Source organism: Phytophthora cinnamomi (genome assembly GCF_018691715.1).
Source record: "Phytophthora cinnamomi strain GKB4 chromosome Unknown Contig86, whole genome shotgun sequence".
Lineage (NCBI taxonomy): Eukaryota > Oomycota > Peronosporomycetes > Peronosporales > Peronosporaceae > Phytophthora > Phytophthora cinnamomi.
Window position 1 is genome coordinate 204,182 of NW_027151019.1, and position 26,710 is coordinate 230,891.

General features: G+C 52.3%; 5 protein-coding genes across 5 annotated transcripts; 3 read left to right on the top strand and 2 right to left on the bottom strand.

The window, feature by feature from the left end:
- Window positions 1-93: 93 nt before the first annotated feature.
- On the top strand, window positions 94-965 carry IUM83_19552 (MtN3-like protein; the record flags this gene model as incomplete). Its single annotated transcript, XM_067944604.1, has 2 exons — window positions 94-254; window positions 329-965. The coding sequence occupies 2 exons, from the start codon at window positions 94-96 to the stop codon at window positions 963-965; spliced, it is 798 nt and encodes a 265-aa protein (XP_067784740.1).
- A 371-nt stretch (window positions 966-1,336) lies between these two features.
- IUM83_19553 (MtN3-like protein) lies at window positions 1,337-2,169 on the top strand (the record flags this gene model as incomplete). The annotated part of the gene is made up of 2 exons (XM_067944605.1): window positions 1,337-1,497; window positions 1,557-2,169. 2 exons carry the CDS (start codon window positions 1,337-1,339, stop codon window positions 2,167-2,169), a joined length of 774 nt encoding a protein of 257 aa, XP_067784741.1.
- Window positions 2,170-3,124: 955 nt separating this feature from the next.
- IUM83_19554 (uncharacterized protein) lies at window positions 3,125-5,947 on the top strand (the record flags this gene model as incomplete). The annotated part of the gene is made up of 4 exons (XM_067944606.1): window positions 3,125-3,207; window positions 3,301-3,325; window positions 3,427-3,768; window positions 3,872-5,947. The coding sequence occupies 4 exons, from the start codon at window positions 3,125-3,127 to the stop codon at window positions 5,945-5,947; spliced, it is 2,526 nt and encodes an 841-aa protein (XP_067784739.1).
- A 312-nt stretch (window positions 5,948-6,259) lies between these two features.
- IUM83_19555 (uncharacterized protein) lies at window positions 6,260-8,515 on the bottom strand (the record flags this gene model as incomplete). The annotated part of the gene is made up of 2 exons (XM_067944607.1): window positions 6,260-8,272; window positions 8,345-8,515. The coding sequence occupies 2 exons, from the start codon at window positions 8,513-8,515 to the stop codon at window positions 6,260-6,262; spliced, it is 2,184 nt and encodes a 727-aa protein (XP_067784723.1).
- Window positions 8,516-18,145: 9,630 nt separating this feature from the next.
- On the bottom strand, window positions 18,146-25,193 carry IUM83_19556 (uncharacterized protein; the record flags this gene model as incomplete). Its single annotated transcript, XM_067944608.1, has 3 exons — window positions 18,146-18,880; window positions 24,390-24,950; window positions 25,023-25,193. 3 exons carry the CDS (start codon window positions 25,191-25,193, stop codon window positions 18,146-18,148), a joined length of 1,467 nt encoding a protein of 488 aa, XP_067784738.1.
- Between the last annotated feature and the right edge of the window lie 1,517 nt (window positions 25,194-26,710).

Consider the following 26,710-nt stretch of genomic DNA (forward strand, 5'->3'; position numbering starts at 1 on the left):
CCTGACGCCACTTGACCTCGATTCCAACCTGAGCGATTCCATGTTGCCCACTTTTCAATCCACTTCGAGCTCCTCACCACGTTTCCAGCGACCATGGCGGTCTGGGTGACAGCGCTTCGCGTCGTGACGTCCATCGCGCAGATCGGCATGATCCTCAGTCCGGGACCCGACATCATCAACGTCCACAAGCACAAAACCACCGGCGAGATGGCGGCGCTGCCGCTGGTAGCGATGATCGTCAACAACCACCTGTGGTGCGTCCACTAGAAAGTCCCCTTTGCACCGTCACCACAGCTACATTAAAGTTAAACCGACTCGTTACCTCCAGGGCATTGTACGGGTACCTCACCAATAGCATCTTCCCGCTCATGGCGACACAGCTTTTCGGTGAGCTTTCCGCCTTCGTGTTCACGGCGGTCTACTACCGCTGGGCGACGGACCGGCCGGCGTTACACAAGCTGCTCGCCGCAGGGTCTGCAGCATTCGCCGCCATCACGCTGTACGTGGTGCTGGGCATCGCAGGCCTCACGAACCAAAGCAACGACGAAGTGGGCAAAAGTTTGGGCTACGTCGGCATCGTGATCAACGTTTGGATGTACGCGTCCCCGCTGGGCACCGTCCGACACGTGCTGCGCACGCGGTCGGCAGCCTCGCTGCCCATTTACTTGAGCGTCATGATGTTCGTCACCACCGCGCTGTGGGTCGCCATCTCCATCGTGGACGACGACATGCTCATCATGTCGTTGAACATCGCCGGCTTCCTGCTGAGCATCATCCAGATCTCGCTATACATGCGCTTCCGACCAAAGCACCCAGCGATCGCTCAGGAGGAGGCGCTGGAGTTCTCGGGCAAGGAGATCGCGATCGTCATCTCGCCCAAGGACGGGGTGCTGGAGGCCTCCAAGAGCCCCATGTACCAGGCGCTAGCTTCCCCAATAGAGGCGACGCGGCCCAGAGACGAATAGTAGATCCTCTGCGTCTCCGATGACATACATTAATGACACTTTTGACTTAGCCCACTCGCTCTGTGCATGGCTTGATGCGTCGCTGAACATGCATGTATCGGTGCACTGTGCACCGTGTACCACGTCAGCGTGCCGCTCGGGATCGATTCGGGCGATGTGCACAAGCGTTACGACCGGCGGGACGCACGCCGATGGCCCAGGCGCGCCGGGAAAGAGGATGGGGCCTTCGCATCAGCAAGTTTAGACCGCGATTCTCGACTTGCGTCCTTGGGCCTTCGCATCAACGAGTTTAGACTCTTGCTCCATGGACTCATCGCCGTGTGTGAAGCCGAGTGCCGGCCCTCATTTTCGAACCTGCTTCGAGCGAGACGATGGGGGTCTGGGTGACTCTGCTACGGGTGGCGACCTCCATTGCGCAGTGCGGCATGATCCTGAGCCCGGGGCCCGACATCATCAACATCCACAAGCACAAGAGCACGGGCGAAATGCCGGCCCTGCCTCTGGTGGCAATGATCGTCAACAACTACCTGTGGTAAGTAGCTGTCACCTCCTCGATCGCCTCGAGAAGCGAACTAACTGTCGCTCGTTCAGGGTCGTGTATGGGTACCTGATCGACAGCATTTTCCCGCTCATGGCGACGCAGCTCTTCGGTGAAGTGGCTTCGATCGTGTTCATGGCTATTTACTATCGCTGGGCCGTCGACCGCCGCTCGCTTCACCGGCTTCTCGCTTGGGGACTGTTGTTCTGCGTCGTCATCGCTGTGTATGTCGTTATTGGGGTCACCGGCGTCACAGACCAGAGCGACTACCAAGTGGGCAAGACGCTGGGCTACGCCGGTCTGGTGGTCAATATCTGGATGTACGCGTCTCCGCTGGGCACGGTTCGGCACGTGATCAGGAGCAAGTCGGCGGCGTCGCTGCCCGTCAACATCAGCGTCATGATGCTCTTCAACACGGTGTTGTGGGTCTCGCTCTCGATCGTGGACAACGACATGATCATCATGTCTATCAACATCATAGGTATCATGCTCAGCATCACGCAGATCGTGGTGTACATGCGCTTCCGCCCGACCCGCTCGGTCATCGCCCAAGAGGAGCCGTGCCCGCTCGCCGACAAGCAGCTCTCGATCGTCGTGTCGCCCAAGGACAACGCGACCAATAGCCCAGTGTACCAGCCATTGGCCACGCCGATAGAGAAGGTCTGAGATCGAGTGAACGTCGATGCCAAAAGACTTACTTTCGTGCGTTGAGAGTGCAAATACTATGGTTGAACTCGTGAACCTTTGGTACGGAATAGCTACATTTGGTAGTCAACAGCGAAGGCTATATAAATATAGCTACGTTTTGTTTGGAGCTTCAACGTGCTTGTCTCCTTACAACTGAGGTGCGTTACATTGTACTCTCCACTCGCCATTGATGACGTTTGTTTGCAACCATCGGCACAGCGGCCTTTAGAGAAGTATTACTGTAGCTCTGTGGCCAAGTTTTTAGTAGCGGTCGAGGTTTCATTTGCAGAGATATGCTCTCGAGCCCCGATTGCTTACCAGCGCAGAACACGGGAAAGAAGCTGGAATGCTGGCGCACTGGCTTCACCTAGAACGCACCCCTCGCTTCTCATTCTGCCCAGTCGCTGTTCCTTATAGCGAGGTCAGGGTTTGAAACAAAAATGAGTTGCAGCCGGGATCCCCCACCTTTATTCGCCCTCATGAGCCCCATATGGCGACCAAAACGACCAAAACTGCGTTCAACGTCTCTCGCCTCGGTCGCAGGCGGACTTGCCCAGGCCGTTTTGGTCCTCGCAACTGTCTGGTTTATGGTTACAGCCGAATGGCTACAGCAGAATGGTTACAGTCCAGCTGAGGCGTTGCTGGCGTCAGTTCCGATTCTATTTGGGCCCGACCAGTGTACTGTACATGTAATAGGTGGTGAGCAGGCTTGACAACGGACGGACTCCCTCCATACAAGAGACCTCACCAGCAGAGCCAGCCCAGCCAGCCCGAGCGACGCAGCGCGTGGGACGGTAGATGCGTGACTCAGCGAGCCAAAGAGGTGGTAGTTTTTTTCTCGTACGTCCCCCGTCAGTGCCTATTCTGGGCCCACTGGCCCCACGAGTCCCCCGTAGCTTCCAGTCCCATCTCGGAATCCTCTTCGCCTGGCGTAATGGTGCGCGTCGTGTCGTGCCGATTCATGCGCCTGAGCTGCAGCGAAGCGGACCACCCGCTCTTCCGCCGCTACTACGCCAGGTAGGGCGCCCCACCCCATGCCCCGAAAAAAAGATCCCACCTCCATGTTGCTGATCCCGTCCTCCTATCTCCCGGTCTCTTCTCTCTCTGCAGGAGCAACCGCGAGCGCGGCGTCAAGGTGCGTCCACCGCTGTTGCACGCCAATTAACATGGACGCAGCGTAGATTGATAGGCAGAGTGACCTCCCCGTTCTACCTTGTTCTACTCTGTCGTTCGCAGCTCTTGAGGTGCTTCCCGCATTGCTGTCCGGAGCACGTGCAGCGTTGCTACTGCGGCTCCTCCGTCCACGTGATGGTGACGTTCGCCGCAGAGTTGTCGCCCTCCAGTCAGGCGAGTCTGCTGGTCTGCGCGCGCTTCGAGCCGTCGCGGGTCGTGCCGCTCTGGCCCGCGAACCTGCCGGACTCGCCCCAGCAGGAGGACGGCAATCAGGACCACGAGCGCAAACTGCAGCCCGGCGAGAGGGTGGCGCTGCCCGCCAGTCTGCTGGCCAGCGGCCGCCAGCACAAGCAGACGCTCTGGATCCGAGCCGACAGAGAGGGCGAGTCCAAGCAGACGACCAAGGTGCCCATTTGGCTCGGAATTAAGCCACTCTGCACCCCGGGAGGAACAGCATCTAATGTGTTTTTGTGCATGTGACGGCGGATCGGACGCACTATATACTCAGAACGCCACACTGTACGTGCTCAACAACCACCGGTTCCCCAAGTGGCTCTATAGCTACGACAGCAGCGTCACCAGGACGCAGCGGGAGATGACCCACCACCTGGTCGTCTACGTTTTTCAGCTCACCGGCGAGAGGTCCCAGCACGGAGAGGTAGGAGCCGCCGTTCTCGCGCGTCACGAGTCGCCAGGGTTCAGTCTCATCTCGTATCGACGCTCGGGAAACAACTCGACCGACGCGGGCTGCGATCTGCCGGCTGTGGAGATGACCTCGGACGCCAAATTCGCTGCTGTTGAGGTTGACGCGCCCGAAATGGCTTCTTCAATGTCGGACGGCGGCATGGAAGTTGATACATATGATCACGTGGCTCCTGAACTGTCCCGTGAACGCTTCCGCGTCAGCAAAACCCGGGCCCTTAGAGTCAAGCAGCGCTACGACGAGCAGTGGCGGTTGCAGCAGCCACAAGCGATAAGTCAACAGCAGCAACATCAATATTTGCGGCTGGAGCAGCCAGATCCATCGCGAAGAACAAATTCCATGCTCCAACCACTGACCGGTTCAACGCGTCGGGTTCGCGACGGCGTCTATCCAGGCACAGCAGTTGAAGCTTTGAAGGACGAATATCTCTGGCAGAAGGAGGCTGCCGTTCGCGAGCCTTCCTTTCGTGAAAAGGCTCAGCAATTACTTATTCTGTGGCGCTTCATCCAGCGTGTATCGCTAAGCGATGTCAAGTTCAGCGCTGACACGGTGGAGACCCACATTCACTCACACTGGCTTCGTGCAGCAGCCGCACTCCGCGGACCGTCGATCAGCTTCAGCACCGATCTCGAGGGAGTTGTGGCGTCGTTTCTCAGCAACGTTTTCGATATCAGAGCAGCGCAAGCGCCTGACACAAATACCCAACCAGTTCGCGACCAAGCCACCATTCGAGCGACTGTTCATCTGTTCCTGCGCGCGATTTCAGCTCGCGCTGTTCAGCGGCTTCTCCGTGAAGCGTGCCAAGTGGGGGATGGTGCGTCAAATAAGCAGTGGCTTCAGGAACGGTTTGTGTCACTCGTTCTGGACTTGTATGACATCCTTAGTGTCGTACTGCGCGAGGTGTTTGCGAGTGCTGGTGCTGATGTGGCAGGAGGGCAGTCAAGTCCCGTACCAGCGCTCGTGGATAATGTCTTGTCTCTCATTTACGGCGGGTCACATTTTAGTGTTCTCCGAGAAGAAGTTTCGGCTCTGCTTCTGGATCGACAGACGCCGCATGCTCTGTCCAATGCATTGAATCGTGTCTTTTACGTATTCGCAGCGCAAGCGCACGAGACAATGTTGGTTTCGCGGCAGCTGCAAGACCCTCGGCCGCAGCGTTGGGGTGATGTAGAAAATGGTGGCGCATCTCAGAGCCTGTGGAACAATCGGTGGCTTCTGGACCCCGGGTCACTACACTTTAACGCCCTCGAAAACGGCACAAAGCGCGACGCGCGAGCAGCTTTAAACCTGGTTGCAGTCGCGCAACTCATCCGTGAGTTTGGCTGCGTTGATATAACAGTAGAGAGAGGCAGCATGTCGCTGCGCACGGCGCTATCGTTCGACGGCGCCATGGCGATGTCGCCCATGGAGCTGGTAGTGGACGGCCGTTTGCGTGGGTTTCACGTGCTTCCAAGTGGCATCTCGACAGTGATTGCTACGGCTGGAGGGTGGTCTATCGGTGACTACCGGATCATGCCTTCCGATGACGGTCAGTGCTTGGACCTCTGCTTCTTCGCCTTCAAAGAGGAAACCGCATATATTCCATCTGGACCCCCTGAAGCCGCGCGAGCAAACCCAACAAAGAGCGCAGGGACGATAGTGCGTCGGATCAGCCTGTCACTCATCCTGGAGCAGGATTTTGACGCGGACAAGTCCATGGATCCTGCCCACCCAAGGGACTTATTCGTCGTTTTACAGGGGACTGTGTGTGGTTCGACCTACACCCGCCCAAGCTCTGGCGTGGAACTTTGCTCGATGTCGAGTGCAGACCGGAGCGTGGTTTGGAACGTGTTAAAATGGACACCGTTGTGCGAAGTTCAGGCAGGCTACGTCGCGATTTGAGTAGTGTTAATCTGTCCGCTTCGTCAACTCAACGTGATCTGCGTCCAATCATGCGGATGTGTTGCGTTAAGCAAGTGTCCTTGTGCTTGACACAAAGCCAATCCCCCCATGGCGATCAAATGGACCGCAGTGGAAAGACAGATGAATGGACCTTTAGTGGCAGCTGATCGACAACAAGAAATAATACTAATAATTCAGCAACGTTACGCTTTACTTCTGCTGTACTTAGTTCAACTGTGGAGCTGCAATACACTGGTCAAGAGATATACTCCCTGGACATGACTTTACGGGGTGCTTTCACTTCAACAGGCCTTAAACAAATCCAACTCGAGGCAAGGCGATGTATCCTGCCTGCAATTTCCACAGCGCAAGCCACTCAGCCTCTCTCCAGACTGCTGCGCGATCCACTGTTGAAGATTCCGATAGGTTTAGTCTTTGCATTTTGTAGATTGAACCATACACAGTCCCATGCACGAACGCGAACAAGTCTCCGGGGTCAGCGGAACCTGCGCCGACGCCGACATTCTCCTCCAGCTTCATTGATAGACTAACGCGGCGCATTTGCACCACGCCGTGGCTAGCTTGGCGGTCCGTCTGTCTATTCGTCTTGGCATCGGCAAACACGAAGAAATCCACGTTAAATAAGTGTGCATCTTCCGAAAAAGTAGCCGTGTAATCACCGAGAGACCAGCCCCCGGCGGTCCTGGCCATGGACGAAATGCCGCTTGGTAGTACGCGAAACACGCGTAGTCTGCCGTCAAGCACCAACGTCATCGGAGTTGCATTTTCACCGCCTGAAAAGGAGTACGCTGATTGCACCGTCAAACTCGACATGTCGTCTGCAATGATGATGTCAATACAGCCGAGTTCGTAGATAATTTGAGCGAAATCGGCAATACTTGGAGAGTCTCGTGCTGCGCCCGGCGCGACGTGAGCCATTTGCAGCGAACCAGGCTCCAGGAGCCACCGCTGATTCCATTCCAAGTCGTCGTATCCTGGGCTTGTCGCGAAAGGTTGTTGCTGACCGTATTTTTTCGCAGGCTGCATGTTTATCGGCATGATCATCGCCTCTCGCACCAGGGCTACAAAGGTCTGGAACGAACAATTCAATGCCTCAGACAGGGAGCTTACTGTCTCCCGGCTTAGAAGCAGCGCCGACATCTCGACTCGTAGCGCAGTGAAACATGGCAGGCTGTACACGACAGACAGCACCTCATCCACTAATCCCGGAAGTGAGACGGATTGGTTTCCTTGTAGCCCCGCGACTACATCCGCCGTCACCTCTCCCAACAGGTCGCCAAGCACGTCGTATAAATCCGACACCAGTATCACGAAGCGCTCTTGCAGCTGTGGCTTACTGGCCGCATTACTTTGCACCATGCACGCAGCAAATAGAAGCCGTTGGATAGTACTCGAGGACAGCGCGCGCAAGAACAGATGAATAACAACTCGGACGACGGAGCATTTTCGACTCAAAGGTGCCTTGGCACTATCCGCTGCTGGGCGTGCTGGCGGAACCGATGCTCCACTCTTGAACATATCCCTGAGGAATAACCGCACCACACCCTCGAACTCTTGACTGGAACCGGGTGTCGACTCGCGAAGTGCAGCTGCTGCACGCAGCCAAAAGGTTCGGGCCTCTTTGTGCACGGCATCAGCATCAAATCCGAGATCGCGCAACGACAAACGTTGGATAAACCGCCACAGAATAAGAAGATGCTGCCCCTTGTCTAGGAAACCACACGTGCGTGCACTTGACCCCACCTGCCACAAATAGCGGTCTTGACTACTCGGTCCAGGTAGTACTTGTCGAATCGGATTGGCAGCAGCCTCGTGTTGATGCCGGTAAGAACCGAGGAACCCCCCACTAAATACGCGTTGGCGCATTTCCTCCTGCTTCGGCTGGGTGGAAAAGACCTGGTACTGCAGTTGGTGTGTACTATGCGGCGGCTTGGTCTCGTACAGTTCAGAAGAACCCAAATCAATTTCCATATCGTTCATTGTTGAAGAAATCATATCAGACATATCATCGTCAACAGCATCAAAGGTGCTGCCAGATGCTCCTTCGATCGCTGGTAGATCACATCCGGCATCACTGGCGTTGTTGCCAGACCGCCGGTAGGAAACGAGGGAGAAGCCAGGTGACTCCTGGCGCGCTAGCACCACGGCGTCAATTTCTCCATGCTGCGACCTGGTTCCTGTAACTTGGCAGACGTACACGACCAGGTGGTGGGTCATTTCTCGCTGAGTCCTGGTCACGCTGCTGTCGTAGCTGTAGAGCCACTTGGGGAACCGGTGGTTGTTGAGCACGTACAGCGTTGCGTTCTTGATGACGCAACACACAAAAATCTTAATACAAGAGTCCTTCTAAAACTACCAATTGTACAGCAGCCAAACCTGCGTGTTCTGCTTCGCCTCGCCTTCTCTGTCCGCTCGGATCCATGTCGCCGGCTTCGTCTTCCGGTTGCCAGACGGGAGCAGACTCTCAGGCAGCGACACAACCTCCCCAGGACGCAGCTTCCGCTCGTTGGTGTCGTCCTGGACCTCGCGTCCCGGTGCGTCTGCCAGGCTGGAGGGCCAGAGGGGGACGACGCGGGACGGCTCGAATCTCGCGCACACCAGCAGCCTCCCCTGGGCGGCCGGAGGCGGATCCGACTCGAACGTCACGAGCACGTGGATGGAGGTGCCGCAGTAGCACCGCTGGACGTGCTCCGGACAACAATGTGGGAAGCAGCGCAGAAGCTGGCGATAGGATAGGATAGTCATCGGACGCACATAATTCCTCCTTTTAAGTGTCTAGAGAAGGAAAAGACGAGGGACTAAAGTGCCGGCGACGTACTTTGATGCCGCGCTCCCGGTTGCTCCTTTTAGAGAGGGAGGAACGTGTCAGAATGTCTGCCCTTCGTCCCTAAAAACACGCAGGTGACTCAGGGCGGACGAGTCCTACCTGGCGTAGTAGCGTCGAAAGAGCGGGTGGTCGTCTTCGCTGCAGCTGATGCGCATGAAGCGACACGCCACCACGCGCACCATGGGCTCTGTTTGTTTGTTTGTTAGTTTGTTAGAACTTGGTCTCGTCTTTTGGAGATTGAGGGTTGGGCTCAGTTCCAAGTGGAGTCGCCCGACCACTCCGAGCCGAGATCTCTCGTGACTCGACCCGAGGGACACAGGCGGAATAAAACTGCCGGCCATCTCACTCGACTTCCAAACCGGCGGGCCCAAACCTGCTGGACTGCAGCGCGTGCTCTGCTGGCAGCGAAGTCTCATGTAGAGAGGTTGCATTTTTGTTTCGTCCAGTCCGCTGTACTTTGTAACAACTGGATTATAATGCGATTTGTGTATTAAAATGAGCATTCGAGAAGCACCGAGAGGGTCTAAATATACAGGACACATACCTCCTGCAACCCCTTTGTAGGGACAAACTGTATTTAGACCAAGTAGCGTGTGTCCGCCTTGGCACGTGTTCGGCCCTTTACCGACGCACTGGGACTCGCGCGCACCCTTGTAGTTCGTTCTTCATTCGACGAATTTACCGAGCGATGAAGCAGGGCGGTGACTCTGCCGTTTTACTAACTGACGGGCTCACGATCGACTAGTAAGAAAATCTGCGCGTGTGTCGTGTTAGAACGTTCGAGGGCTTTGTTGGCCGATTGATTGGTGCAGCAGTAGCCACAGCCAGGGTTGCTCGAAAAGCAAGCTGTCTAACAATTCTTGCAACTAAAACACGCGAAATTATTGTTTTCTCAAAGCCCAAATCACGTCCAACCAATGGTTCATTTTGCCGTCGTGCAGGTAGCCTTGCATTTCCACCTAGAGCATTTCTACCGCTTCTACCGACGTCACTAGTATGCTTCACGCCTGAATCTACGACTGTAGCTCGACGTGAGCTTGGCGTGAGCAGAGCTTGAGTGTGCACCAGAATGGCATTATATTCCTCATTCCTCGATTTCCACTGTTCAAGACATACGTACTCCCCTCCGAAGCTTTTGTCGCTCTGCCCAACAAGATGGAGAGCCTTACGGCGACTACTTTGACATTTTGGTGCTGATAGACCACGCTAATCGCAAGCTATTGGACGTCCTACTATATGTAATGCCAAGGTAGGGTTCTTCGGCTGGCTGAAAACTTCGGATACCTGCGGCGGTTTGAGAGCTTCGAGAAATTGAGTGAAGCTGGTTGATTTCGGAAACGACAGAAGAGAGGAACGTTGCACGGACGGTGAGTCTCCCAAATGTACGTCCAGCTCTGTCCATGACCTAAGTAGACTTTTTCCTGGGTTGTATACGGACGTGATCGGGGTTTTTGGTTGTGTGATTCTGCTGACCGATACATCAGGCCAGATCGATAAGCAATGCAAGATACAATGCTGCTTCTTGCAATTAGTCTAACCGCTTTAGTAGTATGCAGCTGCATGCATTGGTGTGTTCTTTCGGGCGAGTTCGGATCTCCGTACGATTCGATGATGTTGCACTGGGCCGCCACAAGCAACAATCACCACAGCGGTTAATGAGCATTGAAGTATCGTATGACAGCTAGGGGGATAGAGATCTATTCTCGATACCGAACGGATATCACGAGTATGCAATAACAAGGAGAAAAAGTCGCTGGGGTCGAGTATTCCGTTATGTTCTTATATAGCACATGTATCACGTTTTCAAGTAAATATAACATAGTTTCAAGTTTCCAAAGTTTGTTTGGGTTCTGAGTATAAGAAATTGGAGTCGTTTTGGTCAGAGTGACTCCCTCCTTTACTAAAATCCAGAGAACAGCAACCAAAATACCATGAGATGCATCTCCTTACGCTAACTTCATCAACGATCTGACCATCGTCTCATGCCACGGACACGATACCTTTTTTTGTAACGCCAGCCATCTCGGCAGCCACGCCGCCTTCTGCGTGCAGCCCAACCCGCACCATACAACACACACCGCAGACTGCATCGCAGCAACCCCAGTCACACTGCGTCCTCCCGCTGAGACGGAAAGGAAGGATCGCCGCAGGAGGATTGCTCCAGCGACCAGCACCACGAGGACAGCCTCGTATCTCCATCGCGTCTGCCTCGTGGCTGCTTCTCAGCCAAACCTAGACGCAGTCTTTGTCGTGCTCAACAATACAAAGTGCACTACTTGCGCCTTTGCGTGGCGAATCTGGTCGTTGTAGGCATCCTGTCTATCATGTCTTGGAGTAGCAGGAAGACAAACCTTAGCATGCAATCTCCACAACGTGCTACACACGAGCAACTTCTCATCTGCGAGCTTCATCACGTTCTTGACTTGAACTAACCACAAGGCAATGCATCTCATTCACCACAAACGATACATTCGACGTTTCTGCACTAAATGCAGCACCAGCAGCTCCATCAAACAATATCGCTCGAAATCGTTTACCAGATTGCTGGGTTGCGTTTACCCAGACGCATCGATTCGAACCGACACTCACGCGTCAGACACCAATCCCGCCGAATGTGCACATGTACTTATTAACATTTGTGAAACACTTCACTTGCTTCAATCCATTCGAAAACGCAGATTACTGCACTTTACCCACTATTTTGCGCTTCGTCCTTACATAACAAGCTGTTGTACTTCTCTGACGACGGACTCCCATCGATAGAACAAATAGCTGTCTCGCATTACAGTGCGACGCCATTGCACCACCTTCAGGCTGTCACTTTTGCATCACACTGTGATCGCATCGCACACTGTAAACCTCCCAGCCGTCGGCAGGCCCACCAAAACTTTTCGCGTGAAATGGCAACAAGCCCACCGCTCGTACATTTTCCCGACCGTCTTATGTAACTTGAAATACAAGTATTAACTTCATCTCAACCCTTTTCAACTAATCGATAGTCGTTACATGTGCGACTGCAATCAACCACACGACTGTTTAACACGTGGCTTCTACGTCATACTCACTGCGCCATCGTGCTCACGAATTCATCGGAGTTGCATTTTCACCGCCTGAAAGGGAGTACGCTGATTGCAGCGTCAAACTCGATATGTCGTCTGCAATGACGATGTCAATACAGCTGAGTTTGTACCGATACAAAATTTGAGCGAAATCGGCAATACCTGGAGAGTCTCGTGCTGCGCCCGGCGCGACGTGAGCCATTTCCAGCGAACCGGGCTCCAGGAGCCACCGCTGATTCCATTCCAAGTCGTCGTATCCTGGGCTTGCCGCGAAAGGTTGTTGCTGACCGTATTTTTTCGCAGGCTGCATGTTTATCGGCATGATCATCGCCTCTCGCACCAGGGCTACAAACGTCCGGAACGAACAATTCAATGCCTCAGACAGGAAACATACTGTCTCAACTTACTGGGAACTTATTGTCTCCCGGCTTAGAAGCAGTTTCGACATCTTGACTCGTAGCGCAGTGAAACATGCCAGCCTGTACACGACAGACAGCACCTCATCCACTAATCCCGGAAGTGAGACGGATTGGTTTCCTTGTAACCCTGCGACTACATCCGCCGCCACCTCTCCAAATACGCCACCAAGCACGTCGTATAAATCCGACACCAGTATCACGAAACGCTCTTGCAGCTGTGGCTTACTGGCCGCATTGTGCAGCTGCTGCACGCAGCCAAAAGGTTCGGGCCTCTTTGTGCACGGCATCAGCATCAAATCCGAGATCGCGCAACGACAAACGTTGGATAAATCGCCACAGAATAAGAAGATGCTGCCCCTTGACTAGGAAACCACACGTACGTGCACTTGACCCCACCTGCCACAAATAGCGGTCTTGACTACTCGGTCCAGGTAGTACTTGTCGAATCGGATTGGCAGCAGCCTCGTGTTGATGCCGGTAAGAACCGAGGAAACCCCCCACTAAATACGCGTTGGCGCATTTCCTCCTGCTTCGGCTGGGTGGAAAAGACCTGGTACTGCGGTTGGTGTGTACTATGCGGCGGCTTGGTCTCGTACAGTTCAGGAGAACCCAAATCAATTTCCATATCGTGCATTGTTGAAGAAATCATATCAGACATATCATCGTCGACAGCATCAAAGGTGCTGCCAGATGCTCCTTCGATCGCTGGTAGATCACATCCGGCATCACTGGCGTTGTTGCCAGACCGCCGGTAGGAAATGAGGGAGAAGCCAGGTGACTCCTGGCGCGCTAGCACCACGGCGTCAATTTCTCCATGCTGCGACCTGGTTCCTGTAACTTGGCAGACGTACACGACCAGGTGGTGGGTCATTTCTCGCTGAGTCCTGGTCACGCTGCTGTCGTAGCTGTAGAGCCACTTGGGGAACCGGTGGTTGTTGAGCACGTACAGCGTTGCGTTCTTGATGACGCAACACACAAAAATCTTAATACAAGAGTTCTTCTAAAACTGATAACATGCTTGGTATCACTCGGCACCATCAACGCAGTTTTGCCAGTGAGCACAGTTACCACAACACTATCTGTCATCGTTGACTCCACAGGCTTGATTTACCGTGACACAGCGACTTCTTCTCCTGAAACACACTTACAGTGTAAGCTTGTCACGAGAATAGCACCAACTCACACTCGCCAGTAACAGTCCAACGAAATTGCAACCAAACCGCGGCAACTCGCTCTTCGGAGATTCAATGATCACACTTGTCGACGCGCACCAGCAGTACGAGCTTGTTGACACTCATCCAAGCCTGTTAGTCGACACTCGCCAACAGCTTTTGTAGGACCACTTGCCCACGGTTATGGCATTCCGTCGCACAGTCCGTTCAAGGACACAATAGCCACCAGGGCACTCGCTAGATGGCAATCGTCACCAGCTTTGAAAGCCACCCCAGCCCATCCTCGGCATAGTCCTTCGTGAACCGATCCGACAGAGCACTCGCTACATGACACTCACCACCAGCCTCGACGTACTCGGTCCGATTGAAATGTGCAGATCACCTCGCCCAATGATCGTTGTCCCTATGAACACCATGGAAAATGTTCACAATAAAATTACCTTGCCGTGACGCTCGCCGTTACCTGGAACGACCTCTGGACTTTCAGCAATCCAACTCCACATGATATAATCTTCCATCACATTCGCATGCGCTTCACCACAGCACTTGCTCGTACGCCGCTCGCTAGTATCGAGATCGTGGTAATCATAGTACATTAGCAGTTTGATATCGAGTCGTATTAAGACTGAGAAGAGTTCAACGCGCCGTTGGTAGCCTTAAAAATGACATAAATTCGCAAATTTGCTTTCAAAATTCTTGAAACGCTAGTCGCCGTCGATCAGATGTCCCTATCAGCTCACGCAGTGAAGACATATTCTTCCGTATGCCAGGCTCTGACTCAGCAGGTTGGTAGCGAACCAACAAACCAACAAATGTCCTCGGCAGTACGTCCTCACACACCAGTTTTAAAATGTGGCCTCATCTGCTATCACACCACGCACTGGAATTCTTTAAAGCTCCGATGAATAGTAGGCATTGAAGAGAAAAATCTTCGTACAAGCCACATCTCCTATTTTCTCAATCAGCAGCGTTGCTCCATCATATCTCTTTTTTGATTTCTAGGTTCACACCACGTACACGTATGCTCTTCCGATTCGAATCGGCCAAACAAATTTATTGCAGCAGTCGGGTTAGTATTGCACAGTAGTCACTCGGTTGCCAACAATCGGCCTACTTTGTTCAGTGTAAGATCTGAGTGACGGCTGCCACGCGTACTTCTGCACGATTCGCCGGAGTTGAGCTGCATTGGAGCAGAAACACACGCCCGGAACATCGATTGGATCCATGCACGCAAAATTCCCATCAACTCGACGATCTTCCTCTACATTCACTGTAGATAGATCACTTGCATATTGTCCTTGTCAGTCGATTAAGGTAAAACAGATAATGAAGCATTAAACCGAAGGCTTATCGTGCACACTTGGTCTTCGGTTTCGACACTTCCTACGGCGCCCGATGTCACATGCAGGTTGCACAAATATCACGACTTCCCAACACACTTTCAGTGCTTTTGGCGCCATTTACTTCAGCGGAGCGAAGACTTCATAGCAGCCAGCATCCTACCTGGCTGACCTGGTCCAAAGGTACGGGCGATTCAACTACCGGGCTGATCACACTGCGATGGTAGCAGCCGAACGGCTCCAGAGACCAACCATCACGAGTACGCTGCCATATTCCACGGCAGAGTCAACTCGATCTGCGAAGCCTCATTCTTCCTTTTACTGGAAAGCCAACAACAATTATGAGCCCACCTCACGGCATCCCCGAGGGGCTCACACCGTTTACAACGGCGTGCGCGTCGGATACGTCTGCTAACGTGCAATAGATTAAGTTTTCCCCAACTTCACGCGTAAATTCCGATGCCCCTCATGGAAAAGAAAGTTGTTTTAAGTCCATGTACACTTGACATCGCCCGGAAAATCGTGGAAGTCACTCTTCTACTGCACTCGCAGTTTTACATGGTGATAAGCTTATTCGAGATGGTGACTTCTGGCTTCGGTCGCATTCGGCTACGCTCACTACGCCACGAAGACGTGGTGTATGATCCTATTGTCAACGACAGTTCACCGCTGCTACTCGAGGTCCGTGGAAGCGACACCTCCCGGTTTTGCTCTTCACCATTCGCTCCATCCTATCACACTCGAGCCAGCTCGCCGCGAATGTCCATACTCGCCGCAGGCGTTGCTGGAATTATTGCTGGAATTATGTCGCTGATTTATCTGCGATGCGTTTCTTTTCTCAACAAAACGCTTACTTTATCTCGCAGTTTGCGGTACACCCCACAGTACCTTGGTCTGCGTGAATCTGCGATTCACATCTGTATCAGCACGCGTTCCGCAAAAGATCGACGCGATAGTATTGGTTTCAGTGGGATCCACGCCTTACCACACCAACTACCCGCATCAAAGTTGTACTAATGCCGTGCTTGCACGGGGAAACTCTGGATTTTGTAGGAAATCTTTCGTCGAATACTTAGAAGTACTTATACGTCGAAAAGGAAAAAAAAAACACGGTATGTTGTGTAACGTAGCCCATCCTGCCTACCAGTACTCAAAGGCAGATGCTAAAGTCACCGTGTCAAGCCGCGATACAAGTGTACACAATTGTAGACTTTTTCCTGGGTAGTTTACGGATATGATCGGGGGTTTTGGTCATGTGATCTTGACGTAGGCCAGATCGATAAGCAATGCAAGATGTAATGTCGCTTCTTGCAACTAGCCTAACAGTCATCATGCTGTTCATTACTATGCACTGCATACATTGATGTATCTCTTCGGACAACATTCACGCGAATAGATTCGCAAGTTACCGATGATGTTGCACTGGGCCGCCACAAGCAACATCCACCTTGTTCGCATCAGTCGTACAGCAGTTATTAAGTATTGAAGTATCGTATACCAGCTAGGAAGACAGAGGGATATCACGCGTATGCAATCCCAAGGAGACAAGCCTCGATATTGGGCTCGAGAATTCAGTTAAACTCTGGATCTGAAATCCAGAGAACAGCAACCAAAATACCATGAGATGCATCTCCTTACGCTAACTTCATCAACGATCTTACCATCGTCTCATGCCACGGACACGATACCATTTGTGTAACGCCAGACATCTCGGCAGCCACGCCGCCTTCTGCGTGCAGCCCAACCCGCACCATACAACACACACCGCAGACTGCATCGCAGCAACCCCAGTCACCCTGCGTCCTCCCGCTGAGACGGAAAGGAAGGATCGCCGCAGGAGGATTGCTCCAGCGACCAGCACCACGAGGACAGCCTCGTAGCTCCATCGCGTATCTGCCTCGTGATCTCTTCTCAACTAAACCAAGACGCAGTCTTTGTCGTGCTCAACAATACAAAGTGCACTACTTGCGCCTTTGCGTGGCGAATCTGGTCGTTTTAGTTGGAGTAGCAGGAAAACAAACCTTAGCATGCAATCTCCACAACGTGCTACACACAAGTAACTTCTCATGTGCGAGCTTCATCACGTTCTTGACTTGAACTAACCACAAGGCAATGCATCTCATTCACCACAAACGAAACATTTGACATTTCTGCACTAAATGCAGCACCAGCAGCTCCATCAAACAATATCACTCGAAATCATTTACCAGACTACTGGGTTGCGTTTACCCAGACGCATCGATTCGAACCGACACTCACGCGTCAGACACCAATCCCGCCGAATGTGCACATGTACTTATTAACATTTGTGAAACACTTCACTTGCTTCAATCCATTCGAAAACGCAGATTACTGCACTTTACCCACTATTTTGCGCTTCGTCCTTACATAACAAGCTGTTGTACTTCTCTGACGACGGACTCCCATCGATAGAACAAATATCTGTCTCGCATTACAGTGCGACGCCATTGCACCACCTTCAGGCTGTCACTTTTGCATCACACTGTGATCGCATCGCACACTGTAAACCTCCCAGCCGTAGGCAGGCCCACCAAAATTTTTCGCGTGAAATGGCAACAAGCCCACCGCTCGTACATTTTCCCGACCGTCTTGTGTAACTTGAAATACAAGTATTAACTTCATCTCAACCCTTTTCAACTAATCGATAGTCGTTACATGTGCGACTGCAATCAACCACACGACTGTTTAACACGTAGCGTCTACGTCATACTCACTGCGCCATCGTGCTCACGAATTCATCGGAGTTGCATTTTCACCGCCTGAAAGGGAGTACGCTGATTGCAGCGTCAAACTCGACATGCCGTCTGCAATGACGATGTCAATACAGCTGAGTTTGTACCGATACAAAATTTGAGCGAAATCGGCAATACCTGGAGAGTCTCGTGCTGCGCCCGGCGCGACGTGAGCCATTTACAGCGAACCGGGCTCCAGGAGCCACCGCTGATTCCATTCCAAGTCGTCGTATCCTGGGCTTGCCGCGAAAGGTTGTTGCTGACCGTGTTTTTTCGCAGGCTGCATGTTTATCGACATGATCATCGCCTCTCGCACAAGGTCCGGAACGAACAATTCAATGCCTCAGACAAGAAACTCACTGTCTCAACTTACTGGGAACTTATTGTCTCCCGGCTTAGAAGCAGTTTCGACGTCTCAACTCGTAGCGCAGTGAAACATGCCAGCCTGTATACGACAGACAGCACCTCATCCACTAATTCCGGAAGTGAGACGGATTGGTTTCCTTGTAACCCTGCGACTACATCCGCCGCCACCTCTCCAAATACGCCACCAAGCACGTCGTATAAATCCGACACCAGTATCACGAAACGCTCTTGCAGCTGTGGCTTACTGGCCGCATTGTGCAGCTGCTGCACGCAGCCAAAAGGTTCGGGCCTCTTTGTGCACGGCATCAGCATCAAATCCGAGATCGCGCAACGACAAACGTTGGATAAATCGCCACAGGATAAGAAGATGCTGCCCCTTGTCTAGGAAACCACACGTGCGTGCACTTGACCCCACCTGCCACAAATAGCGGTCTTGACTACTCGGTCCAGGTAGTACTTGTCGAATCGGATTGGCAGCAGCCTCGTGTTGATGCCGGTAAGAACCGAGGAACCCCCCACTAAATACGCGTTGGCGCATTTCCTCCTGCTTCGGCTGGGTGGAAAAGACCTGGTACTGCGGTTGGTGTGTACTATGCGGCGGCTTGGTCTCGTACAGTTCAGAAGAACCCGAATCAATTTCCATATCGTTCATTGTTGAAGAAATCATATCAGACATATCATCGTCGACAGCATCAAAGGTGCTGCCAGATGCTCCTTCGATCGCTGGTAGATCACATCCGGCATCACTGGCGTTGTTGCCAGACCGCCGGTAGGAAATGAGGGAGAAGCCAGGTGACTCCTGGCGCGCTAGCACCACGGCGTCAATTTCTCCATGCTGCGACCTGGTTCCTGTAACTTGGCAGACGTACACGACCAGGTGGTGGGTCATTTCTCGCTGAGTCCTGGTCACGCTGCTGTCGTAGCTGTAGAGCCACTTGGGGAACCGGTGGTTGTTGAGCACGTACAGCGTTGCGTTCTTGATGACGCAACACACAACAATCTTAATACAAGAGTTCTTCTAAAACTGATAACATGCTTGGTATCACTCGGCACCATCAACGCAGTTTTGCCAGTGAGCACAGTTACCACAACACTATCTGTCATCGTTGACTCCACAGGCTTGATTTACCGTGACACAGCGACTTCTTCTCCTGAAACACACTTACAGTGTAAGCTTGTCACGAGAATAGCACCAACTCACACTCGCCAGTAACAGTCCAACGAAATTGCAACCAAACCGCGGCAACTCGCTCTTCGGAGATTCAATGATCGCACTTGTCGACGCGCACCAGCAGTACGAGCTTGTTGACACTCATCAAAGCCTGTTAGTCGACACTCGACAACAGCTTTTGTAGGACCACTTGCCCATGATTATGGCATTCCGTCGCACAGTCCGTTCAAGGACACAATAGCCACCAGGGCACTCACTAGATGGCAATCGTCACCAGCTTTGAAAGCCACCCCTGCCCATCCTCGGCATAGTCCTTCGTGGACCGATCCGACAGAGCACTCGCTACATGACACTCACCACCAGCCTCGACGTACTCGGTCCGATTGAAATGTGCAGATCACCTCGCCCAATGATCGTTGTCCCTACGAACACCATGGAAAATGTTCACAATAAAATTACCTTGCCGTGACGCTCGCCGTTACCTGGAACGACCTCTGGACTTTCAGCAATCCAACTCCACATGATATAATCTTCCATCACATTCGCATGCGCTTCACCACAGCACTTGCTCGTACGCCGCTCGCTAGTATCGAGATCGTGGTAATCATAGTACATTAGCAGTTTGATATCGAGTCGTATTAAGACTGAGAAGAGTTCAACGCGCCGTTGGTAGCCTTAAAAATGACATAAATTCGCAAATTTGCTTTCAAAATTCTTGAAACGCTAGTCGCCGTCGATCAGATGTCCCTATCAGCTCACGCAGTGAAGACATATTCTTCCGTATGCCAGGCTCTGACTCAGCAGGTTGTTAGCGAACCAACAAACCAACAAATGTCCTCGGCAGTACGTCCTCACACACCAGTTTTAAAATGTGGCCTCATCTGCTATCACACCACGCACTGGAATTCTTTAAAGCTCCGATGAATAGTAGGCATTGAAGAGAAAAATCTTCGTACAAGCCACATCTCCTATTTTTCTCAATCAGCAGCGTTGCTCCATCATATCTCTTTTTTGATTTCTAGGTTCACACCACGTACACGTATGCTCTTCCGATTCGAATCGGCCAAACAAATTTATTGCAGCAGTCGGGTTAGTATTGCACAGTAGTCACTCGGTTGCCAACAATCGGCCTACTTTGTTCAGTGTAAGATCTGAGTGACGGCTGCCACGCGTACTTCTGCACGATTCGCCGGAGTTGAGCTGCATTGGAGCAGAAACACACGCCCGGAACATCGATTGGATCCATGCACGCAAAATTCCCATCAACTCGACGATCTTCCTCTACATTCACTGTAGATAGATCACTTGCATATTGTCCTTGTCAGTCGATTAAGGTAAAACAGATAATGAAGCATTAAACCGAAGGCTTATCGTGCACACTTGGTCTTCGGTTTCGACACTTCCTACGGCGCCCGATGTCACATGCAGGTTGCACAAATATCACGACTTCCCAACACACTTTCACGTGCATTTGGTGCCATTTACTTCAGCGGAGCGAAGACTTCATAGCAGGCTCCGCATTTCCTACTAGACTCGGAGCCAATTTTGCATGCACTCTTCGTCCCTGTATAGCAATTGATTCCATCGAGAGACTTTACATTCCCGGCGAGCTTCATTTCCGCCGCACCAACTCTTTTACGCTAGGCGAGACATCACACAGTCGATTTCCTGTTTGCTAGCTTTTGTGTGCAGCAAAAGAGTGGGTTTTCCTGTGGGGCAGAAGGTTTCACATCAATTACCGCATGGAAGTTAGCTACCTGGCAGATCACAACCCCGATGGTACTATCCAACATCCAGCTTCTTACCTGGCTGACCTGGTCCAAAGGTACGGGCGATTCAACCACCGGGCTGATCACACTCCGATGGAAGCAGCCGAGCGGCTCCAGAGACCAACCATCACGAGTACTCAGCCATATTCCACGGCAGAGTCAACTCGATCTGCGAAGCCTCATTCTTCCTTTTACTGGAAAGCCAACAACAATTATGAGTCCACCTCACGGCATCCCCGAGGGGCTCACACCGTTTACAACGGCGTGTGCGTCGGATACGTCTGCTAACGTGCAATAGATTAAGTTTTCCCCAACTTCACGCGTAAATTCTGATGCCCCTCATGGAAAAGAAAGTTGTTTTAAGTCCATGTACACTTGACATCGCCCGGAAAATCGTGGAAGTCACTCTTCTACTGCACTCGCAGTTTTACATGGTGATAAGCTTATTCGAGATGGTGACTTCTGGCTTCGGTCGCATTCGGCTACGCTCACTACGCCACGAAGACGTGGTGTATGATCCTATTGTCAACGACAGTTCACCGCTGCTACTCGAGGTCCGTGGAAGCGACACCTCCCGGTTTTGCTCTTCACCATTCGCTCCATCCTATCACACTCGAGCCAGCTCGCCGTGAATGTCCACCATACTCGCCGCAGGCGTTGCTGGAATTACTGCTGGATTTATGTCGCTGATTTATCTTCAATGCGTTTCTTTTCTCAACAAAACGCTTACTTTATCTCGCAGTTTGCGGTACACCCCACAGTACCTTGGTCTGCGTGAATCTGCGATTCACATCTGTATCAGCACGCGTTCCGCAAAAGATCGACGCGATAGTATTGGTTTCAGTGGGATCCACGCCTTACCACACCAACTACCCGCATCAAAGTTGTACTAATGCCGTGCTTGCACGGGGAAACTCTGGATTTTGTAGGAAATCTTTCGTCGAATACTTAGAAGTACTTATACGTCGAAAAGGAAAAAAAAACACGGTATGTTGTGTAACGTAGCCCATCCTGCCTACCAGTACTCAAAGGCAGATGCTAAAGTCACCGTGTCAAGCCGCGATACAAGTGTACACAATTGTAGACTTTTTCCTGGGTAGTTTACGGATATGATCGGGGGTTTTGGTCATGTGATCTTGACGTAGGCCAGATCGATAAGCAATGCAAGATGTAATGTCGCTTCTTGCAACTAGCCTAACAGTTATCATGCTGTTCATTACTATGCACTGCATACATTGGTGTATCTCTTCGGACAACATTCACGCGAATAGATTCGCAAGTTACCGATGATGTTGCACTGGGCCGCCACAAGCAACATCCACCTTGTTCGCATCAGTCGTACAGCAGTTATTAAGTATTGAAGTATCATATGCCAGGACAGACGAACATGTTCTGACTAAGGGGGCGTTTCTGGATGGTGCCAACTAGGAAGATAGAGGGATATCACGCGTATGCAATCCCAAGGAGACAAGCCTCGATATTGTGCTCGAGAATTCAGTTAAACTCTGGATCTGAAATCCAGAGAACAGCAACCAAAATACCATGAGATGCATCTCCTTACGCTAACTTCATCAACGATCTTACCATCGTCTCATGCCACGGACACGATACCATTTGTGTAACGCCAGACATCTCGGCAGCCACGCCGCCTTCTGCGTGCAGCCCAACCCGCACCATACAGTACACACCGCAGACTGCATCGCAGCAACCCCAGTCACCCTGCGTCCTCCCGCTGAGACGGAAAGGAAGGATCGCCGCAGGAGGATTGCTCCAGCGACCAGCACCACGAGGACAGCCTCGTAGCTCCATCGCGTATCTGCCTCGTGATCTCTTCTCAACTGAACCAAGACGCAATCTTTGTCGTGCTCAACAATACAAAGTGCACTACTTGCGCCTTTGCGTGGCGAATCTGGTCGTTGTAGGCATCCTGTCTATCATGTCTTGGAGTAGCAGGAAGACAAACCTTAGCATGCAATCTCCACAACGTGCTACACACGAGCAACTTCTCATCTGCGAGCTTCATCACGTTCTTGACTTGAACTAACCGCAAGGCAATGCATCTCATTCACCACAAACGATACATTCGACGTTTCTGCACTAAATGCAGCACCAGCAGCTCCATCAAACAATATCGCTCGAAATCGTTTACCAGACTGCTGGGTTGCGTTTACCCAGACGCATCGATTCGAACCGACACTCACGCGTCAGACACCAATCCCGCCGAATGTGCACATGTACTTATTAACATTTGTGAAACACTTCACTTGCTTCAATCCATACGAAACGCAGATTACTGCACTTTACCCACTATTTTGCGCTTCGTCCTTACATAACAAGCTGTTGTACTTCTCTGACGACGGACTCCCATCGATAGAACAAATATCTGTCTCGCATTACAGTGCGACGCCATTGCACCACCTTCAGGCTGTCACTTTTGCATCACACTGTGATCGCATCGCACACTGTAAACCTCCCAGCCGTAGGCAGGCCCACCAAAACTTTTCGCGTGAAATGGCAACAAGCCCACCGCTCGTACATTTTCCCGACCGTCTTATGTAACTTGGAATACAAGTATTAACTTCATCTCAACCCTTTTCAACTAATCGATAGTCGTTACATGTGCGACTGCAATCAACCACACGACTGTTTAACACGTGGCTTCTACGTCATACTCACTGCGCCATCGTGCTCACGAATTCATCGGAGTTGCATTTTCACCGCCTGAAAGGGAGTACGCTGATTGCAGCGTCAAACTCGATATGTCGTCTGCAATGACGATGTCAATACAGCTGAGTTTGTACCGATACAAAATTTGAGCGAAATCGGCAATACCTGGAGAGTCTTGTGCTGCGCCCGGCGCGACGTGAGCCATTTCCAGCGAACCGGGCTCCAGGAGCCACCGCTGATTCCATTCCAAGTCGTCGTATCCTGGGGTCTTGCCGCGAACGGTTGTTGCTGACCGTATTTTATCGCAGGCTGCATGTTTATCGACATGATCATCGCCTATCCCGGAAGTGAGACGGATTGGTTTCCTTGTAACCCTGCGACTACATCCGCCGCCACCTCTCCAAACACGCCACCAAGCACGTCGTATAAATCCGACACCAGTATCACGAAACGCTCTTGCAGCTGTGGCTTACTGGCCGCATTACTTTGCACCATGCACGCAGCAAATAGAAGCCGTTGGATAGTACTCGAGGACAGCGCGCGCAAGAACAGATGAATAACAACTCGGACGACGGAGCATTTTCGACTCAAAGGTGCCTTGGCACTATCCGCTGCTGGCGTGCTGGCGGAACCGATGCTCCACTCTTGAACATATCCCTGACGAATAAGCGCACCACACCCTCGAACTCTCGACTGGAACCGGGTGTCGACTCGCGAAGTGCAGCTGCTGCACGCAGCCAAAAGGTTCGGGCCACTTTGTGCACGGCATCAGCATCAAATCCGAGATCGCGCAACGACAAACGTTGGATAAATCGCCACAGAATAAGAAGATGCTGCCCCTTGTCTAGGAAACCACACGTGCGTGCACTTGACCCCACCTGCCACACATAGCGGTCTTGACTACTCGGTCCAGGTAGTACTTGTCGAGTCGGATTGGCAGCAGCCTCGTGTTGATGCCGGTAAGAACCGAGGAAAGCCCCACTGAACAAGCGTTGGCGCATTTCCTCCTGCTTCGGCTGGGTGGAAAAGACCTGGTACTGCAGTTGGTGTGTACTATGCGGCGGCTTGGTCTCGTACAGTTCAGGAGAACCCGAATCAATTTCCGTATCGTTCATTGTTGAAGAAATCATATCAGACATATCATCGTCGACAGCATCAAAGGTGCTGCCAGATGCTCCTTCGATCGCTGGTAGATCACATCCGGCATCACTGGCGTTGTTGCCAGACCGCCGGTAGGAAACGAGGGAGAAGCCAAGTGACTCCTGGCGCGCTAGCACCACGGCGTCAATTTCTCCATGCTGCGACCTGGTTCCTGTAACTTGGCAGACGTACACGACCAGGTGGTGGGTCATTTCTCGCTGAGTCCTGGTCACGCTGCTGTCGTAGCTGTAGAGCCACTTGGGGAACCGGTGGTTGTTGAGCACGTACAGCGTTGCGTTCTTGATGACGCAACACACAACAATCTTAATACAAGAGTCCTTCTAAAACTACTAATTGTACAGCAGCCAAACCTGCGCGTTCTGCTTCGCCTCGCCTTCTCTGTCCGCTCGGATCCATGTCGCCGGCTTCGTCTTCCGGTTGCCAGACGGGAGCAGACTCTCAGGCAGCGACACAACCTCCCCAGGACGCAGCTTCCGCTCGTTGGTGTCGTCCTGGACCTCGCGTCCCGGTGCGTCTGCCAGGCTGGAGGGCCAGAGGGGGACGACGCGGGACGGCTCGAATCTCGCGCACACCAGCAGCCTCCCCTGGGCGGCCGGAGGCGGATCCGACTCGAACGTCACGAGCACGTGGATGGAGGTGCCGCAGTAGCACCGCTGGACGTGCTCCGGACAACAATGTGGGAAGCAGCGCAGAAGCTGGCGATAGGATAGGATAGTCATCGGACGCACAAAATTCCTCCTTTTAAGTGTCTAGAGAAGGAAAAGACGAGGGACTAAAGTGCCGGCGACGTACTTTGATGCCGCGCTCCCGGTTGCTCCTTTTAGAGAGGAGGAACGTGTCAGAATGTCTGCCCTTCGTCCCTAAAAACACGCAGGTGACTCAGGGCGGACGAGTCCTACCTGGCGTAGTAGCGTCGAAAGAGCGGGTGGTCGTCTTCGCTGCAGCTGATGCGCATGAAGCGACACGCCACCACGCGCACCATGGGCTCTGTTTGTTTGTTTGTTAGTTTGTTAGAACTTGGTCTCGTCTTTTGGAGATTGAGGGTTGGGCTCAGTTCCAAGTGGAGTCGCCCGACCACTCCGAGCCGAGATCTCTCGTGACTCGACCCGAGGGACACAGGCGGAATAAAACTGCCGGCCATCTCACTCGACTTCCAAACCGGCGGGCCCAAACCTGCTGGACTGCAGCGCGTGCTCTGCTGGCAGCGAAGTCTCATGTAGAGAGGTTGCATTTTTGTTTCGTCCAGTCCGCTGTACTTTGTAACAACTGGATTATAATGCGATTTGTGTATTAAAATGAGCATTCGAGAAGCACCGAGAGGGTCTAAATATACAGGACACAAACCCCTGCAACCCCTTTGTAGGGACAAACTGTATTTAGACCAAGTAGCGTGTGTCCGCCTTGGCACGTGTTCGGCCCTTTACCGACGCACTGGGACTCGCGCCCACCCTTGTAGTTCGTTCTTCATTCGACGAATTTACCGAGCGATGAAGCAGGACGGTGACTCTGCCGTTTTACGAACTGACGGGCTCACGATCGACGAGTAAGAATATCTGCGCGTGTGTCGTGTTAGAACGTTCGAGGGCTTTGTTGGCCGATTGATTGGTGCAGCAGTAGCCACAGCCAGGGTTGCTCGAAAAGCAAGCTGTCTAACAATTCTTGCAACTAAAACACGCGAAATTATTGTTTTCTCAAAGCCCAAATCACGTCCAACCAATGGTTCATTTTGCCGTCGTGCAGGTAGCCTTGCATTTCCACCTAGAGCATTTCTACCGCTTCTACCGACGTCACTAGTATGCTTCACGCCTGAATCTACGACTGTAGCTCGACGTGAGCTTGGCGTGAGCACAGCTTGAGTGTGCACCAGAATGGCATTATATTCCTCATTCCTCGATTTCCACTGTTCAAGACATACTCCCCTCCGAAGCTTTTGTCGCTCTGCCCAACAAGATGGAGAGCCTTACGGCGACTACTTTGACATTTTGGTGCTGATAGACCACGCTAATCGCAAGCTATTGGACGTCCTACTATATGTAAT